The sequence below is a fragment of the Poecilia reticulata genome, chromosome 2 (assembly GCF_904066995.2).
Source record: "Poecilia reticulata chromosome 2, P_reticulata-male-v2, whole genome shotgun sequence".
Lineage (NCBI taxonomy): Eukaryota > Metazoa > Chordata > Actinopteri > Cyprinodontiformes > Poeciliidae > Poecilia > Poecilia reticulata.
The window spans coordinates 17319132-17338461 of record NC_088831.1 but is presented as its reverse complement, the minus strand read 5'-3'; the positions used below and the strand labels follow the sequence as shown (position 1 = coordinate 17338461).

The 19330-nt window shown below is 41.9% G+C and overlaps 2 protein-coding genes and 1 long non-coding RNA gene across 3 annotated transcripts in view; 1 reads left to right on the top strand and 2 right to left on the bottom strand.

Moving 5' to 3' along the window:
• plcl1 (phospholipase C like 1) overlaps positions 1 to 19330 on the top strand; it is a 164492-nt gene that overhangs the window by 75853 nt on the left and 69309 nt on the right. The window lies entirely within an intron of this gene.
• Positions 1758 to 3197, bottom strand: LOC145548333 (uncharacterized). Its single transcript, XR_014084477.1, has 2 exons — positions 2145 to 3197; positions 1758 to 2059 (listed from the first exon to the last, which is right to left on the bottom strand). It is a non-coding gene; the product is annotated as an uncharacterized LOC145548333 (long non-coding RNA).
• The window catches only part of LOC145554296 (matrix metalloproteinase-28-like), a 15965-nt gene continuing 500 nt past the window's right edge, over positions 3866 to 19330 (bottom strand). The window contains 7 exon segments of the mRNA XM_081613851.1: positions 3866 to 5341; positions 6369 to 6536; positions 6645 to 6788; positions 10098 to 10343; positions 11256 to 11477; positions 18930 to 19057; positions 19059 to 19134. Coding sequence (XP_081469977.1) covers positions 4947 to 5341; positions 6369 to 6536; positions 6645 to 6788; positions 10098 to 10343; positions 11256 to 11477; positions 18930 to 19057; positions 19059 to 19134 — 1379 coding nt within the window. The 3' untranslated portion in view covers positions 3866 to 4946.

The following is a 19330-nucleotide window of genomic DNA, read 5'->3' as shown; positions in this document are numbered from 1 at the left end:
TTGACTCCGAAATGACCAGACAATTCTCCATGAGCAGTTTTCAAAACAAGGTTTCTGAACTTGACTGGAACAACAACTTGATAAATTGGACCAACAATATCCCTGTCACTGTAGGGTAACCATTTACGTACCAACAGATCTGCTTGTAGAAAATACCCACATGACGTTTTTGTGTCCTGTTCAGCTGTCTGGACTTGGTCAAACAGGACAGCTAAGGTTGTGTCCTCCTGTTGGGCTGCAATCAACTCACTGAGTGACAAAGGAACAGGAAGAGTTGGCAAACAAGCAGTCTTCTCAACAGAACTAGGCTTACCAGACTCAACCTCCTTATCAGCCAAAGCACGAGTGATGGCACGAGTTACTGCACAAGCTGGAAACGCCTCAGGGAAGTCTTGAGCACATTTGTCTGACACGGAAACAGATGGAGACGCTCGGACCACTAGAGGAGGTGCAACATCTCGCCACACACGTCCACCTGCCAGATTGTTTCCTAAAATGAGAGACACCCCTTCCACAGGCAAAGAAGGACGAACACCTATCGTCACTTCTCCTTGTACCAGTTCTGACTGCAAATAGATCCTATGGAGAGGCACAGAGAAAGTTTCCATCCCAATACCTCTAATTAAGACACTACGACCAGTATCAGAACATGAAGAAAATGGCAAAATAGAATCCAAGATGAAAGATTCAGATGCTCCGGTGTCACGCAGAATCTTTACAGCCACTTTATTAGAACTTCCATTCAGAGTAACAAACCCATGTGTGATGAAAGGAGAGTAATCTTGTCCGACATCCTTCACAAAGTTCTGGGGATCTGAATCGGTCAGCTCTGAAAAAGATTGAAAGTCAAGAGGTGCAGCTAAGACAGTTGGTCTTACACTTTCAACTTTAGGTAGCGGTGTAGACTCCACTGAATGCAACTGTGTAACACTGGCTAAAGCCACAGGTTTTCGATGATCCTGTTTGCCCCTATTTGATTTAGTTTTGATATTCAGAGGACACTCATTTTTCCAGTGTCCCTTCTGGCGACAATAGTTACAAACCAAGTCTGCTTTAGATCTCAGTGTATGATCCAATCTATTTTTACCAGGAAACCGGTCATAATGAAATTCCTTAAGGCTGTGGTCACCTTTCAAATGAGAATCCCTCAAAGCTTTATGGGTCAGAACATACTCGTCTGCTAAGACAGCAGCTTTAGCAGCAGTTTTTACTTTATGTTCATTGATATATATAGCCACCCGTTCTGGAATAATGTTCTTGAACTGTTCCAACACCATCAAGTCACAAAGTGATTCAAAATCATCCACACCTTCAGCTGATAACCAACGAGAAAACTGGGTGTTTAGTTCTCTGACCAGATCCGTGTTTGACTGTTTTTCAGCTTTCCTGCAGCTCCTAAATTGTTGCCTGTAATGCTCAGGAACCAGTTCATAAGCTTTCAACACAGCTTTTTTAACAGATGTGTATACCTTTCTTTCAGCTGAAGTTAATGAAACGTATGCTTCTTGGGCCTTACCCACAAGCACACTTTGCAGCAGCATGGAGCAATCTAGATCACTCCAGTCATTGTCCTCTGCCATGTCCTCAAACAAAGAGAAAAACACATCAGGATCTCTTTCATTAAACTTAGGCAACAGCTTCAACATGTTAACCAAGTTATGTCCAGAAAACCCATCACCACCTTGAGACAGATTAACAGATCCACCACTTAACCTGCCCTCAGACCTCAACTTCAGGCGCTCAGCTTCCAAAGATAATTTCTTCACCTCCAACTCATGTGCTAACCTCTTCTCTTCTTGTTCCTGTGCTAGCTGCTTTTCCTGTAAAGCTAGTTTTTTCTCAAGCTCATATGCTAGCCGCTTTTCCTGTAAATCTAATTTTTTCTCCTCAAGCTCATGTGCTAGTCGTAATTTTTCTAACTCCAACTGCATTTCCATCTCAGTTTTATTCGACTGAAACTTTAATTGAGAAGCTTGAGACACTGTTGAGCTCGACAATTCATTTGGAGCACCAGTTAAAGAAACTGAACCGAGGGAAGTTTCATCTGTCACATCAGCATCTGAAAGAGAGACAGGAAAGACATTCAGTTTTATAAGTTCGTCTTTTAAAAAACTTCTTAGCGGAGGTAACCTTAATCCTTTTACATCTTCAAGATCAACTTTAAAGTGTTCAGCTACTTGACGAATCTGCTCCTTTGTAAGCTTTTCCAAGAGTTCTAATGTTGGAGAAGACAAGAAAGAACTCACAACGTCCATCCTCAAACCAAACTAACCCAACAACCCCACTTTCAAAAAAAAAAACAATACAGGTCAAAATATACCCAATTGTTTAAACAACCACAAGGAAGTGCATGACTGGTACAAACAAATGGCAAACCTCCATTTTCCTACCACTAACTAAGTGCCAAAAACTCTGACTAACCTTAGCCTAGTCTTCAGGCCTTCCTCCAAGAGCCAAGTCACTTTAAGCACCAAGATACCGCTGGCAGCAAATCCCTCCAGGCCAAGACCTCTCAGGCAGCAAACCACGGCGGTGCCCTCAGCCCAGAGTCCAACCCAAAAATAACAAACCAAAACAACAAACAGGGTAATCTAAAATGAAGTTGCCACAAACAAATACCAGACAGCACTTACCTTTTTTCAAAACACAACCCTCTCTCCCCTACCAACAAAAATCCTCATGGACCTCCAGCAACAAACATGAAACATCAAAAATGTCCAAAATCTAGTAAGGTAAAATTCCTTAAACTAGCCAAATAACCTGCAGTACAGGAAAACCAAAGTCAGGGGCATGTAACTGCAACCTGAACTCACCAATGAGGCCAATCAAGCATAATTAGCTCCCACAATGTTAACCATGAAGGGACGAGCCCCCACAATGTTACGTCCACCAGGCTCGTTTGATGGGGCAACATTAATGGAGACCACACAAGGATTTAATGTGTAAATGAAAGTAGAATTTATTAAGTTATATGAAAGAAATAACCTTGAAAAAAAGAAATGCCTGAAATAAGAAACCAAAATAGATTAGAGCAAAACCTATAAATAACCAGAAATGAGCAAATGCAAAACCTAACAAAACTCAACCAAAAGATACAAACCAAACCAAGTGGGGATCTGAGGAGAGGGAAGGGAAAAGCCTTCCCTCTGCTGTACGCCTAGCAGCTTTAAAGCTGCAGGACGCCAATCAGAGGAACACCCAACACCTGCAGGGCCTGACTGCAGGACCCTGCAAGGAAAAAGAGGGCAGGGCCCACTGATGCCGTAACAATGTTTAATGCTAATTCAAACACTTTTTTTGTCTTGAGCTCAACTTTTCCAGGTACAAAGAGGAGCATTCTGCTTTAAGACACAGAGCAGGGGTTGTAAACGATAAGCCACTGGTTACAGGACAAACTCTGACCACTGTCGCCTTTGTATTCCCAATATGAATATGATAATATATATAATATAATATATAATGATGCAGGAAAACTAGAAAGAAATATTTGGTTTTGAAAGAGAAATCTAAATCAACGGGGGAAAGCTTTCTTGCTTCTTCAGTGTGAAGTACTTTGAAGTCTTCTGGACTAAATGCTGTACAAGTAGAAGTCATTTACAAAAAACGAAAACTGGCCACACAGCCCTGATTAGTGCATCTCTTTACTCTGTAAATGCTTTTTTTTTTTTTTTTATCTTTTTTTTTTTTGGTTGTCAGAAAAAACCCACAGGAATCCCACTGCTCAAGTGGAATATGAAACATGAGGCGTATGTATACGGATTTCTCAGATCTCTGTTATTTTTTTGCGGGCTGTTTTGTTTTTACTGAAAAAGCTAGTCGAGACACTCCTTTGAGGCAATGCTAAAAAGTTCATATAGCAAAGCTGTACATTTAACAATACAACCTTTATTTAAAAGGAATTTGCTATAACTTAACACATTTACAAATGTTTCAAAGTCTGAAAATAAAGGGTTTTTTTTTCAGTAAGCAAAAAAAATAAATAAATCTGTTAAGTCTAGATATTTCAAAATAACACCCATTGGAACTGTTATTACAAACGTATCTGGTTTTGTTTTAAGCTCAGAGTTTCAATAGTTCATCTAGAGAAAGTTGTCAGGTATATCTGAGCGCTCTGTTGTTTAAAGAACATGTATCTTTTATCACGATGTTGGTCCGGTGTTGATGTTCCCGCCTGGTTTATAGAAAGCACCACCCTAGCTTACTGCTCTGTAATACGGTAGCTTGTCAGAGATGATCGGCAGCTTTGTGATCAGGTTGTCAAACTGATTATTTAAAGCGGAATGTACTACAACAAAACATTTGATTTTTTTTTAATGCATCTAAATTCATATTGTTGTATATAATAACCTTATGCCTGCCTACATATATATATATATATATATATATATATATATATATATATATATATAAATAAAAATAACCACTTCACTACGCCCTCTCTTATTGCACACAGGCCTATCACATGAAAATAATTAAATCCACCAAGTGTCTACTCTTGTATGTCTGCTGCTTTAAAAAAGAAATCAGGTTCAAACATTTGTTTGCCTACTATTTGTTCCCACACAGTGTAGAAAGCTTTAGGCTTTCTGTTATATATGGGAACATAAAGAACAGTCACAGGTCAAAGTTCACACACATAGCCTGCCACAGGTACTGGTGATTGAAGAGGCTATGACTAAAATATATAGTTTCTCTTAAAAATATACACCAAATAGACTGTTGCACTATCTGTTTGAATTTGGCAGATCAAATCAAATCTGCATTAGTTAGACAATTACACATACCTCGTATTAGTAGCGTTCAGTAGTATAAATACTGTGTATGCTGATGGAGCGCTGTCACTGTCAGGATCTAGTGCCAACATAAGGGCTATTGTTCAAAAAAGTGCAGGACCCTTCCTCTATGTGAATAAATTGCACTTTTAATTTTGCAGCTCCCCCTGGTGGTCAAAAAATATTATTACTCCGAGGTATATTGCTGCAGCCAGTCCAGTTTAAATCCTTAGCCCACAGGCCCTCTCTGGTGACCCGCACCTTCACGGGGTCGAACCTCCAGAACCGCTGATTTTTGAACAGGTAAAGTCGGCCGTCTGGACGGGTCAGCGCCCCGTTGGTGCCCTGCGGCAGGCCGGTCCAGTCTGTCAGCCGGCGGGGATAGTAGGGCTCCTGGCGAAGAGTTTTAAGGTTGAGCACAAAGTAGCGGGAGCCCTTGAAGAGCACCATGTGACCCAGAGGGGTGTAGTAAAAAGCACAGTCCAGGCGGCGAGGCAGACCCAGAACCTTGTTCTGCATGGGGAACCCCGGGTCCAGCACAGTGCCTGTGTAACGCCACATCCGCTTCCCTGCAGGAGAAAACACACTAAGTTCATGATGGTGAGATGTTTTGTTTTTTTTTTGTCATTATGTCACAAAAGAAAATCTTAAAAGTGTGGTGTGCATTTTTTTATTTGTCCCATGTTCTCTGATACACCTAAATAAAATGTAATACAACGACCTGGCCTCAGAAGTCAACTAATTAGTTAGCAGGTCTACTCACGCAGACTGTGTAATGTTTGCTTACATTAGTGAACCAAAAAATGTGGAGCTCAAATGCGCACAGCAGAAAGGTCAGGGAGAAAATGTAAAAACAGGTTAAGGTTAGTAAGCAATAGACCAAACTTTGAATAGCTCAGTGCAATGTTCGATTCACCATCTGAAAACAGAGCCGTCCACCTAAACATGACGTGCTGAGAGAGGAGATTATTAATAAAAGAAGCAAATATCAGGAGGAAGATTCTGCTGACCAAATCTCTCAAATTAATTGTTAGCTACAAGTCTTAGGGGGATACAGAAAACATTTTAATAAAAATGCTCTTCAGATTTTTATTTCTGAAAAGATTTTGTGCTTCTTAGTTTTGGCCCCTCACCCAAAATCCCAATGAAATATCCTGATACTCAAAGGTTGGTGGAGTATGACCGCTTTTACAAGGCACCAACTAGACTTCTGGCCACGGAGGCTGCTTGGCGTACGGTATTAAACAGAAATACAATGTACCACATACGAGCTTGAATTAGACTTTAAGAGAGCTTTAGTTGCTAATAGAAAACCTATTTGCATGCAGCAGATGAGAAGACACTGATGAGACACGTGTTTGGCACGCTGCGGGACACTTATGGAGCTTCAAACGATTCATTAGCCTTCAGCACAAAGAAGACGCTAATTAAAATCCGCGGCTGAAGCTCCAGAGCAGCATGCTCTTTAAATAGCGTTTCACTACATAAATGACCCCATCGGAGTCTATTTTTGGGACGTGTGTCACTACATATGTGGTGGCAGTCAGCGGGTTAGGTGAAGCCTGGGTCCAATTAATGAGCTCAGTGAAGCGGCACCTTTGAAAAAATACCACTTGGAGTCCAGAGGGGAAAAGGCAGCAGCTTCTATCGCCCGAGGGAGGCCAGGCCAGCGCTGGCGGAGGAGGAGCGGGTCGCTCACGCTGCCTTCGGGCGACACCGTCCAGAACCGGCTGCCCCGGAACACCAGCACCGTCTGCTTCTCATCTAGACGCACATAACGGCAAGAAATAAAGCATTTTACATTAAAACAGACACAAAAAAATAAATAAATAAATCCAGTACCGTTTGCACAATATGGCATCTGGACCTCACCCACAGTGATGGCATCAAAGATCCCCTGGCAGTACAGAGGCAGTCCTGGGTTCTGGTTCTGGAGCTCGGTGAACTCCCACTCCTGCAACGCGGCGTGTAATACCTGTCCGGGCAACCTGACCGGGCGATTACCCAACGGTTTCCCTGAAAGCAGAAGCAAAGCCACCCGTCGGTCAAAGTGAAGGCGTCAGACAGGACCGGAGGAATCCGCCTGATGCCACTTTAATGACTGCGCTGAAATAAATTCTCAGGACTCCTTGGGTTTGTCTCATTTCCCCTCTGTGTTGGACGCAATTAAAAGGGTTTTTATAAATCAGACGCTATGGGAGATTAAACATGCAGTAAATCCAAGTGGGAGACTAGGAGAATGCTAACATTTAAATTGTCCCTTACAGGATGTGGTGAAGTCGATGTAAACCGATGGATCACGTCGGTGCAGCGCAGGAAACAAACACAAGACTTTAGATAACGCACCCAGTGGAATCCTGAACAAACACTGAAAGGTCGTCCATCCACGGATCTTTAGGCTTTAGCACTTTATAATAGACGCATGCCTGCAAATGAAGGCATTAGGAACAAAACGAACAGAACAAGACCACAAGTAAGCAATGGCTGCTTGAGCTTGATTATAGTCATTTTGTCGGCAAAGAGCTGGGCAAATATTTGCGTGAGACTCGGATAAGATCAGCATCCCAATGAGCTGGAGGAAGACTACAGGAAAAATAGATAAATACACACCACAATGGATGGCAGGATAAGGGCTGGAACGCTCTCGTAGACCAAATGTTTTAAAAAACTTTCCCGGTGAAATCATTTTCCAAACAGTTTATTATCCTCCCCCCAAAAATGTACTCTTTGTTTTAGATGTTTGGATGTCAAGATGTATATCAAATTGTTGAGGAAGTTTCCGAACTCTTGAAGAATGTTGCGCCATGAGAAGACACAGCCAGCGTTTACAGTTAACTGGATACAGTTGCATGATGTGTTCACTGACCATGGGTTATCTTACTGTTTCTGAGCCCCGAACAGAATCATTTCAAATCTGAACAGACAAGAGACTGAATAACTTTACAATTATGGGCACCTGTAAGAACTAGATGAGTCTTTTATTAACTACGAACATAAGTTATTTCTAATGAGAGGCCCCATCAACATTTTTATAGTCCTATTTTAACAAAATATGTTCAAAGCAACAATTTATTCATCGTATTCCAGGTTAAGGAGACCTTATCAATGCTGACTGATTCATTCTGCCATAAACATGCTTCTCCTGGATCTGCAGGACAGCAGCGAGTCAGAGCAGCAGGAAAGGTTATCTCGCAAACACGATTACATCTGGCTGAAGGTTTTTCTGCAGCGCCAGCAGTCCTGCCTGTATCCGTGTGAGAAGCTGCTTGACATTTACGTGGGAGCAGCTGCAGAAATTACAGCCACAGGGTAGAAATTACGCACAGACGAGTGTGTGCGTGTGTGTGTGGGGTGGAGGGAAATCCAGCTGCAGTTTGCTAAGCTACACCTGAGTGGCAAACAATAAAACTTATTAGGAAGCAAAGAGACAGCAAAATTGTAAGGACTAGTCACTGTATTTTGCTGATTTTTGAATAAGATTGGGCGAGGGACGCTTCTGAATCTAATTCGAGAAGCTGAGAACAAAATGTGTCCAGAGGCCAAGCAGATGGGACTTCTCAGATAAGTAGGAAGGGAGGCATCCAGAGACGGCTGGCCTGCCTGCCTGCCTGCCTGCCTGCCTGCGAGCTTCTCCTGAGCCCAGTCTCAAGTTCAGAGCTGCATTACACAAATGATTGTGAGACTTGTCCTGCAGGCACGAAGGCATTCCTGCAGAGTGCAGCTGCTGTGCACCTGAGGCTCAAAGCAGAGAAAGATCTCACGGATTCAAGAGCAACGCCTGATCACGGAAGCGACCAAGGAACTGTGTTTGGTGCGAAAAGACGCGATGATGTGTTCTTGTTTTTTTCCCCCCCAAATGTTGCAGCGAATCCATTTTCCAAGAAGGTGGAAAAGAAACAACAATGCAGAACGACGCATGTGGAAACCTGCCGTTGCGCATGCCAGGAGTTACAGCACACTCCCTGGAAACAAAAAAAAAAAAAAAGAAACTGTTGTACAGACACACGCACAGTCATGAGGAGATGCTCCTACAGCCGCCGTCTATCACAACAGAGCTGACAGAAACTCCCAGAGACACAAACAGGCCTCTGAGTGTGTTACATGAAGCTCGCAGCATTAAATCTGTGTAAGAGAGGTCAGAGAGCGAACCCCATCCTGCTACGAAGATAAACTCAGCACAGAGAGGGGATGTTGTGGTTTGGATTAGAAGCTGTTCCCATGTTTGTCAGGAATTCAGAGAAACTTGCAGACTGCAGAAAGTCCTCTGCTCTTCGCATCAGGCCTCTCGGTTGAAGCATCGAAGCTGTGAGGTTGATTACACAAAGGCTCTGAATGTGTACACTTAATCACCATGAGCTAAACAAAAGTCAAATTTCGACCATTTCTCATTTTCAACCCGTTTGCAAAAACAAGCCCAAAGTGAAGTGCTGTAAATATGCCGCTTCGGCTCACACCTGATTGGCTCCTCACTGTATCCACATTACGGAGTCACGATACAACGTGCGGCTTCGATAATATCTAAAAACACAAAAGAGTGCGCGCAAAGTTGAACTTTAAGTCTAACTTAAGCTCAAGTATATTGCTGTGCGTAAAGTTGGGATCGTTGTCACTGGGATCGTTGATGATGAAACACCAAGTTGTGTCCAAGTTTCAACCATCCAGTTTAAGTAGAAGAAGAAGAAGCTTTATTTATATAGCACTTTTTCAGCAACAATGCAGCTTAAAGTGCTTCAAGGTTTTTACATTAAGGTTTTAAAGGAGCTCCTTTAAGATCCCTTTAAAACCAAACAACTTTATAATAAATTCCAGCAATTTGTCTGCAAAAAGTGGACCCTTTCTGTATCCATGGATACACAAAGAGCTTGTTTTTTATTGCTAGGAGACATTTGTCATATATTATTTATCTACTTATTTTGGAATATATGTATGTGTGTATAAATGTAGTGAAAACACACACTAAATTCAAACTTTTGTACCATTACTGTACAGCATACAGTCATTGTAAGGATTTATAGTGTACAGTCATTCCTCTCTGAACAAAAAACCCCAAAAAAGGACATTTACATCTAGAATGAATGTACGTAAACCTCTGACTTCTGTATGCAGCCAGTCGCTGTCTGACCTTTTCTTGCCCGGTCTGATCCTGATGTAATGAGTGGCATTACAAAAGGATTATTTTACACCAGGGTCTCCTCAAAGACAGTCTGCTTTCATAACATATGGGTTCCATCCTTTGTTATGTCCTTGAAGCCAGACAGATTTGTCATTCGGACATTAAATCCGCGCCCAGCCCACCGTCGCGTCACAGAGCGAACATGTTCTCACCGTACAGCTGCTGCACTGCAAGGATGTCGTCCCAGCTGAGGACCAGGCGACGGCCCAGCTTCCTGTAGTACGGCGACATCAGAGCGTGCCGCACGGGGGAGTGCTCCAGGCCCAGAGTGTGTCCGATCTCATGGGCGGTCACCATGAACAAGTTGTGGCCCTTGTGTCCATTCAGCGTCCATCTCTCCGCCATGTCAAAGTGGGCTTCCCCTCTGCGAGGCAGGAAGGCGTGAGCCAACGTCCCACCTGAATGTCAGACATGAGACGGTTGCATATTTACCACGTTACAGCCGACTGCTGCACCTGCACAGACCGGTTCGTGTCTGACCGGTGCTGCAAACTGTTATCGTACAATTAGCTTAAGATTAACAAGGGAACAATAGGCTTGATATTTTAATTTATTTTTAATTTGCAGCTTCTTCTGTGTTTGCTGTTCTAATAAATGGAAACTTAATTTTCTTCAAAGTGAGATTTTTCACACACAGACACACAAACACACACACACGCGCATGCAAACACACACATATCAACGTATGATTTAGAGAGACCCATTAACCTGCACTGGACTTCCTTGGATTATCCTGAGCATAACGACATAGTTTCCTTACTCTGGTACTTTTTCCTACTACTCTCCAATCATGCATCGTCTGCAGATACTGCTGACATTAACTGTAATCCTCCCAGCAGCTGTTAGACTCTATAACCATCCCTACTCCCACCGAACTCAATAAGTGTTTATATCACGGATATCATCTACTGTTCATGTAACGTAAATAGTCTGTCTTCTTTAATGCATAGGCACACATGCAGATTATTTACAGCTTTAAAAAATTATTCTACTCAGATAGATAGATAGATAGATAATAGATAATAGATAATAGATAGATAGATAGATAGATAGATAGAAGATAGATAGATAGATAGATAGATATATAGATAGATAGAGATATAGATAGTTAGATAGATAGATAGATAGATAGATAGATAGATAGATAGATAGATAGATAGATAGATAGATAATAGATAGATAGATAGATAGATAGATAGATAGATAGATAGATAGATAGATAGATAGATAGATAGATAGATAGATAACATAATAACAGTAAATTTGAAATCAAAGTGCCATATTTGTTTTGTTCAGGCTGTGACTCCGACCTGGTCCGTCAAAGGCATTACTGGCCCCGTCGTTGTGGTCCCCCTCATAAAAAGCCAGCCGAATGTCTGCGGGGCCCTTGGGGGCCTCCCGGAACACCAGGTCAGACACGTTACTCCAAAGCTGGAAAGCTGTTCGCACGGCCAGCCGGACGGAGCCCAGAGACAGGTGGCGCGGCCAGTTCACTATCTGGTAGGTCAGCTGTCGTTTGTACCACTTCTCAGCTGAAAAACAAGCAACAGACAGATGCAAATGATGGATTGATGCAGGCAGTCATGTTAAACATAATTTGGCAAAATGATGTCAATGTCATTATTATTGAAAATGCAATTGAAAATACATCAACCAGCTCTAGTGGTATGCGTACGTTACCGTGGTGATGGAGATGAATAGTCTGAAAGGAGTTAAATGCTAAGTGAGACCTAGCACTTGTATTACTATTCCACCAGCTGGCTTTCCAGTTTACTGTGCCAAAATATTTTCTCTCCTGAGAGGAAATTACTGTAATATCATTGTGACTGGACGATGAGTGGGATTCAGTAGTTTGGAAATAGCCTTACAACTCTTTCCAGATTCATGTGAAATTGCCTTTTAAAGCTCAATCCTGGTGTATTTCCCTCTTGACACATGCAGGCTTTAGAACAGCAGACAGCCAAAAGGTTCACAGAGCCAGTCAAATTTGCTGATGATCATCTAATCAGATGCCTTTGATTAACAGTGCTTGGCTGCTTCATTTTCTCTTAAATGCAGTTTAGGCAGGTATGGTGTACTTATTTTCCCCAGGACTGTTTTGACATTAATGGAAATATAACTTTCTTCTGGCTCTATGCCAAATTATTGTAGGTTTAGTCCTTTTTAATGGAAAGGACTTTCTGGAATATGTCAATTGGTAAAAAATAAAAGTAAAAAAAAAAAAATCTGCATCTAACTGCAGTTACTGTTTCACTTAGTAAGTGATCTACTGAGTGAAACAAACATGTTATAATATAGAAAAATCACCAGAATACAAAACAAATATTATACAATCAAATAATCACTGACTTAAACTAATACAGATAATTTCCTAGGGAAAATGTTCATTTATTTTAGTTTACCTTCTTTTATGCAAACTGATTGAATTCCTTTATTTATCTGGACTTTGTCTCACTCTCTACAACACAATTAACAGAATTTGGAAAGCGACTCTTTATACATGTTTTCTTATTCTTATAAAGTTATATTAGCCATGTTCTATTGAAGCCTTAATACATTCACAGGTTTTAACATATTTATAATAATCTTACGGACATATTCAAGGATTGTGAAAGTTCTTTTCCTTAAGGGCTTTCCTCCCTCCCAAAGTTTCTCTGTCGTACAACAATCCAGTGTGAATTTTCAGGAAACATTTCCTGGAGGTTCCCTGACGGTGGCCGCCTGCTGTAGTTCATGTCTTCAATTAAACATTCATTTGTCAGGCTCCTACTTGAAGATAAACAGGCTGTGTGAAAATCACAGGACGTGTCGCCCATGTCAGCTTCCAGCTGAGCCAACGATCAAAGTCCTGGCTCGACCGAACGTTTGACCTCAACGCGAGTCTGCGGTTTCTGCGCTTGGACTTAATTACACGTGTCGCTGGCTTCTCGCATTTGTTCAGTGACAGAAAAATACGGGGTGAAACGAAACCAATCTTTAATTTGCTTGTCGTCTAATCTGTTGCGTCCACACAATTACACGACGTAGCCGTGCGGAGTCAGAGCCGATACAAGAGCAAACACTCATTAGGTAACATGAGTGTTTCAGGAGATGCAGCTGCTGGTTTACTCAGCGGAAGGAGGGAAGCATCTTCACAGACTGGTTAACAAGCCGTTGCACCTGTTCAACGGCTTGTTAACCAGAAATAGGAGATCAGTCAAACAGGTGGCGGCAACTCGCCGCGTTGCGGCATCTGGATGTGGAGGAGTCAGCTTGCTAAGGTTTGAGCCAAGCATCAGAATGAGGAATTTAAGAATGAGATCAATCTGCACCAAAACTGCAAACAATGTTTCTGACGCTTTGTTGAATCTCTGCCTCGAAGACCTAAGGCAGCTCTGAAGGTCGAAGAAGGCCAACACAGTACGGTTAACCCTTTAATACCTGCATCATGCATTTCACCCACAGTCCCAAGATTATCCTATTGGGAGTTTTTTTTGTTAAATCCAATCAACACTGTAACAAGCTTTCAGCGGAAAGTCAGAGAGTGAGACATCACCTGAATGTAACAGCATGTAAACCCTGCAGCAAGGCGAACTGAACAAAAGGCAGTTTCAATTAAATATGCTGCAAATTTGCACTTCTGATCGTAGCAGGCATTAAGGATTCGCACACACTTCCTGAAGCGGTAGTTTGTCTATGAATTGGCATCCTGAATCACGCATGTTACGCTTGTCAAAATATGTTTAAATGCAGGTGGGAAACTATGGCTTATGCAAACAGAGTCCTAAGCCCTGCAGAAAGCTTTGTTTGAGCCACATTTAATGTCATTTGCACATTTTCTGAAACATGCGCAGCAGAAAGGGGATGCAGGTGACCAGCAAGAGTTAAATGAGTATTGCACTCTGCAAATTACAGAGAGGCCCAAACAACACCCCGGAGACTGGAAAATATCTGGATATCTAGAGCATTAAGGCATGGGTTTGGCAGTGACATCAGTTTGTGTTTCCTTGTGAGTAAACACACAACAGAGGCTTGAGTCTTAGCAGCAACATGACTGCAACATGTTTGGATTGCAGATATTTTGAGTCTTAAAACTATTCAATAGGAGAACTGGGAAGTACCCAGGGAAAGGTCTGTAAAAGTGATGCTAGATGTTAAAAGAAGGGAATTGTTTCTTTAGAGGTGCTATTGTGGCCACGTGTTCTCCAGTAAAAGAGTTCAAAGAGGAAAACTCCACATTTTCAGTCTCTTTTCTAAGCTCTCAAAAGAGCGACTTGCATTCAGGCTGCAGCCAGGCGGCATGTGCCGGCCTGCATCCTGAGTTTGGACTCCTCACCATCCCAGACCTCCACAGCACAACGGGTCCCCCGAGAACTTTGGACGAGCCAGGAAGTCCGACACACAAAACATTCCAAGACTTCCCTTATGGAAGCAATTACCACGGTGCCCCCTATGGCTGAGGTGCAGAAGGGAGCGAGATCGTCCGATAGCTGAAGTTATTGTTGTTATTGTGATGGAGCAGAGGGAGTTTGGCTTGCAAGCAGCGTTAAGAAACAAGATTTCTCTGACTGCAAGGCCAAACTGTTACGACTCCGAGGTCACATCAGGAGGGTGTTTTGTCTGGGCACCGAGAGTTGATCAAATGTGAGAACTCCAGCAACACTTCAGTAAGAGACCGTTGCGTATTTAGGCAAAAAAATGACAAAAAGTTGTTTCTAAAGTGTAGCTGCAGTCTTCATGTTACCCGATTTTTATCCCTTTTTTGTGCACATTTGACGGTTGTGCTGAAAACATTTGCTTTTTAATGCAACATTTGATAAACCAAGTTTCTTGTCGTTAATAGATTTGTCCAGTTAGATGGAGTCCTGCTGCAGGAGACGCTCACAAGTGCTGGAGGGGTCATCTTAACAGACGAGAAAACAGAATGATCAAAATATGCATTTATTACCGCTGATATAATCAACGCAAAACACGATACCTATTTGATAGTGAAATATAAAGGGATGACCCGGGACTTTTGCACAGGACTACATATCGTTCAGTCCACATCGTTAAGGACACACCTCTGAATAACATACACACACCTACTGTGCTTTCATCGCTCGTAAGCCAGGTGGAATGTGAGTTCTGTAAATATTCAACATTCCTCAGGCTGAGGTTGGCTCTTTAATTTCCTGGAAGCTCGGAGCCAGCAGCCATGTTCCTTCTTGACAAGATCACACCAGCAGAGAGGATCCGCCTCATCTTAGTGTTAATGCAGCGGTCAGCTTCATCTGACAGTGTCTGCAGCAGAAGACACATCCTTCTTGTTCAAATATCGACTTCAAATACCAAAAGCAAATGTATTTTCTTGGTATTTTGTCATCAACAGTATATATGTGATTATTTCCCATAGTTGTACATGTTTGCAGACATATCGTGCAGACAAAGTGAGAGTGTGAAAAGGCACCATGTTCAGAGGCTTATAAAAAACCTTAAATCAGAAAGTTTAATTTTCTAAGATTAGGATCAAGTGTTCCAAAAAAATTGCTCTTTGATAACATATATATAGTATTTTTGAGTCACAAACAAGCAGTACACAGACTTATCTTTCTGGCTCAAGCTGTGAAAATGGTGTCTTCAAAAACTCATTATTTAAACAAATTTTTTGCAAAAAGTGAGACTTTTAGCTGCTTCCATTCACTTTTTTTTTTACCATCAAATCAGTTACTGAGATGAATAGGATTTAAATATACATCAGAGTGAAACTGTCATAACGACCAGAGCATAAATTTCATCCGAGTAAGAATACAAATCTTGAATGCTGTCAGAACTGATTTTTATAATAATTTAGTCATAAGTGCCATGGACTTCCTTATTCTCCATGGACAAATCAACATAGGAATTTCACCCTATGCCCTCATATTTGAACTGCAGACTCTGTTATCAGTTCTCTAATGATACACATTTATTACATATTGAATCTCATAATTCAGGGCTTTAATTGTAACCATATCACTCTGCGGAAACGCTGGCCTGTTTTTTTATATACATTTCTCACCGTGCAATATGACATTTCTATTGTGATACTGCATGATGATGATCTTGACTCTTAGCGTAAGCCAAGATCAGTGAATAAAAACGCTGTCTCTGAGAGGTTTAACCTGAAGGTGTGAAGGAATCTGCGATGCATTATGTCTCAGGCTAAAACAGAAACACTTTGATGGCGTCCAAAACAGCGCGAGATACGAGCCTATTCCACCTGTATGATGTGGGCCCTCTGATGGGCGACCAGTTTAGCAAACAACACAATCCAGTCTCTGAGTTATGGACGTGTTTACCAGAGGGAACACTTCAGGTACTGACATGAAGAAGCAGCAGCAAACATCGGCTGCCACTGCAGCGACTGCATTCCCCAAACATTAACTAACGCTACCAGGGACACGGAGGTATGCAGAGGCTTTGCACCTCATCGGGACGGAGGCGCGAGCAGCCAGAGAGGGACGTAGGTTAGAAAGTGACGTTTTGCTTCTGGGATGCTGAAAATTGAATTCACAGACAGACCTTCTCCAGCTACAGATTGAGCCAGATAGTGAGTGGGGGAGCCTGAGAATAAAACTGCAGCAGTTATTTCTTGAGTTTGTGTTCAGCTATCGCATTTTGCATCAGCTGGAAATAAATTACACCTTTACTACCACATGGAGATTTTCTCTAAATCACCCAAACTGAGAGAGTGGGAGAGCCTGAAGCTCAATTACTAAAAAAAAAAAAAAAAGAAGAAGTTTGGCAGAGCTCGGCTGCACTCTTAGACATCGATAAACACAGCAGCAGGAAATTGTGATAATCTGTCATTGGTCACAGGAGAGAAGGCAGTTAGAGAGCGCAGCTTACAATATCAGTGAGGAGCGTTCATCCACTCATCATACAGAATAATGTACATTAACCTGGGGCTTTTAAAGACACATTGAAATGCTCTCTGCAGCGCGGAACCACTGTGAAACGGAAAAAACCTTCAGTCATTCCTAAAATAATGTGTGCAGAAGTTTATATTTATTGTGGATTTTGTGTATTCCAAACAAGGCAGGGATTACTGTCAGCAGTTATGGCTCAGGTATTCATATTCACTCCAGTAATTAGTGGATAAATGCCCCGTTCAAAGGTGCAATTTAACCAAAACACACAATGTGGACAACAACAAGCTTCTGGGATCATTTAGCGACTCCTCTTGTCATTACTGGTGGAGGTTATTTAAATTAGGTGGTTTCTTGACAGACTTTTAATCGCAGCCCAACATTTGAGTTGAGGTTGGTGCCGACCTTGAAGCAAAATGTTAGTCTTTCATTAATCCACCTCAAAGCCGGCTTAACGTGTGTTTGGAATTGTTTCCAGTTGCGGTTCATTCGAGGTGAAGTTATAGGTAGTCCTCCATCTTTATTCTCCCATCTGTTCAAGCATGCAGCAGTCCCACTGCTAGCGTTGCAGCATGATACTGCCACTACATGCAGTATCATGCAAGGCAGTGCATGATACTGCACCACTTTGGACTGAAAGTCTCAGCTTGACTCATCAAACACACATTTTTTTTGTATTTTAGCTGCATATTTATCTCGTCTGCCCATAAAATCTTCCTTCAGAAAACATTTTTTCTCATCCGTGTGGAAGGCTGCGAACTTGCATGGACTTGAAAGCGTCAATTTCAGAGGAAGTGAACCTTTATGTAAGTGAACCTGACATAATGGTTCACTGATATCAGCCTTATGTCAGTGATGAAGAAAATGTTGATAGTGGTCTGGTGTTTTAGTTGTTTTCAGGTTATTGGTCTCCCCCGTTAACATTATCATTCATTTCCTTTCATCTGTAGATGCAACAAATGAACATTTAGATGTCTAAATGGATGAATTCAGCTTTTGGAATAACTTTCCCAAAGTATCCCCTTTGACCCTGCTTAAAGCAAATAAAATACTGAAAGTCCGGTCTTGCCAGAAAGCAACCGTTTCAAATTAACTTCACCATTACTGAGAAGAAGAGAGATCCACACACAAGCAGACTTTACCAGAACGGCTCTGAAGGTAAAAACGTGTAAGTTGTCGATGTGCAACTTGCTTAGGAAAATTAAGCAAAGATATTACTGGAGGTATTTCACCCTGGAACTAAGAATGTACTGCTGCTGTTTGAAAAACCTTGCATTCTCAAAAATCACAGAAACACTGATCAAACAGGGTTAATGACTCCTTGAAGGAAGCAATCTTTAGACTTTCCCAGGATAGAGAAAATGGCTGAACAACTCTGTTCCAAAACAAGTGAGACAGCAGATTAAATGTAAATAAAAGCAGGGTTTCACTTTTTTTTTTCTGAAGAGTTCCATGTTGCAGATTTGAAGTTAAGAACAAGCTTTGATGGTTGTGACAGAATCAGATCTGTTGTCTTACAAATCTGTGAAAATTACTTATGTGTAATATTTGATGAAACATTCAAATTCTATTTAAAAAAAAGTTGCTAAACTCTATGCACAATCTTCACTGCTAAACACTTTTTTTTTATCAAATCAGTTATCATGAGAGTCAGGAGATGTTGCAGCACTTTCAACAGCATGAAACAATTTTCAGGTCCTTTCTTGTCCGGTCTTATCTTGTTTTGAGACCTCAATTGAGCATATAGTTTAAAAGAAAGTTTGACAGATTAAGATGAATATTAGCATTAAGTGAATAACTGCTGTGTTTTGCTGAAAATATTTTACAAACAACAATCATCTGAAGTGGCATGATCGCTGCTAAACGCCAGAAGCTTTTCAGTCGGTATCAGACATTCCAGCACATGTCTTTATTACAACCCTCAGCTCTGCTTGGTGCTTTATTAAGGTGGGACCTCCCAGTTAACTGTTGGTCTGTTTAAGACCAAAAAAGGACACACACACTCACACAACACCTCCAGAAAACAGCTCTTTATCTTCTCAGATATTCTACATAAAATGCGTCTAATTCTTCACCAGCGTCACATCTCGAAGGTCTGAAGGTTTCACAAATTACCTTGGTTTGCAGAGCGCCTCCTGCGGTGCTGCAGTTGTCTTTTCCCAGTAAAGATGACATTCACCCTCTGGGCCCAGACCTGCTGGCTGCCCTCGTCTGACACCCCACAGCGGGGCTCTGACATCTGCCAGGGGTGGCGCTGTCAAGTTGCCCTGTGATGGGAGACGGGAGAGCCACTGGTACTCTCTGCAGAGAGAGGAAACCACTTCTCAGTGTTGGAAATGCAATCAGGAGGCCCATCAGTGTGCAAGTCACAAGCAAATCTATCTTAGCTGTCGTGGTGGGCAAAGCTTTCTACTCTGCTCTCGGTTAGCAGCACAGAGAGGTTTGTAACATTCCTGAATGGATCAGAGAGAGTTCGGGACATGATTCCAGTGCAGACATGGGGGGGGGGGGGGGGG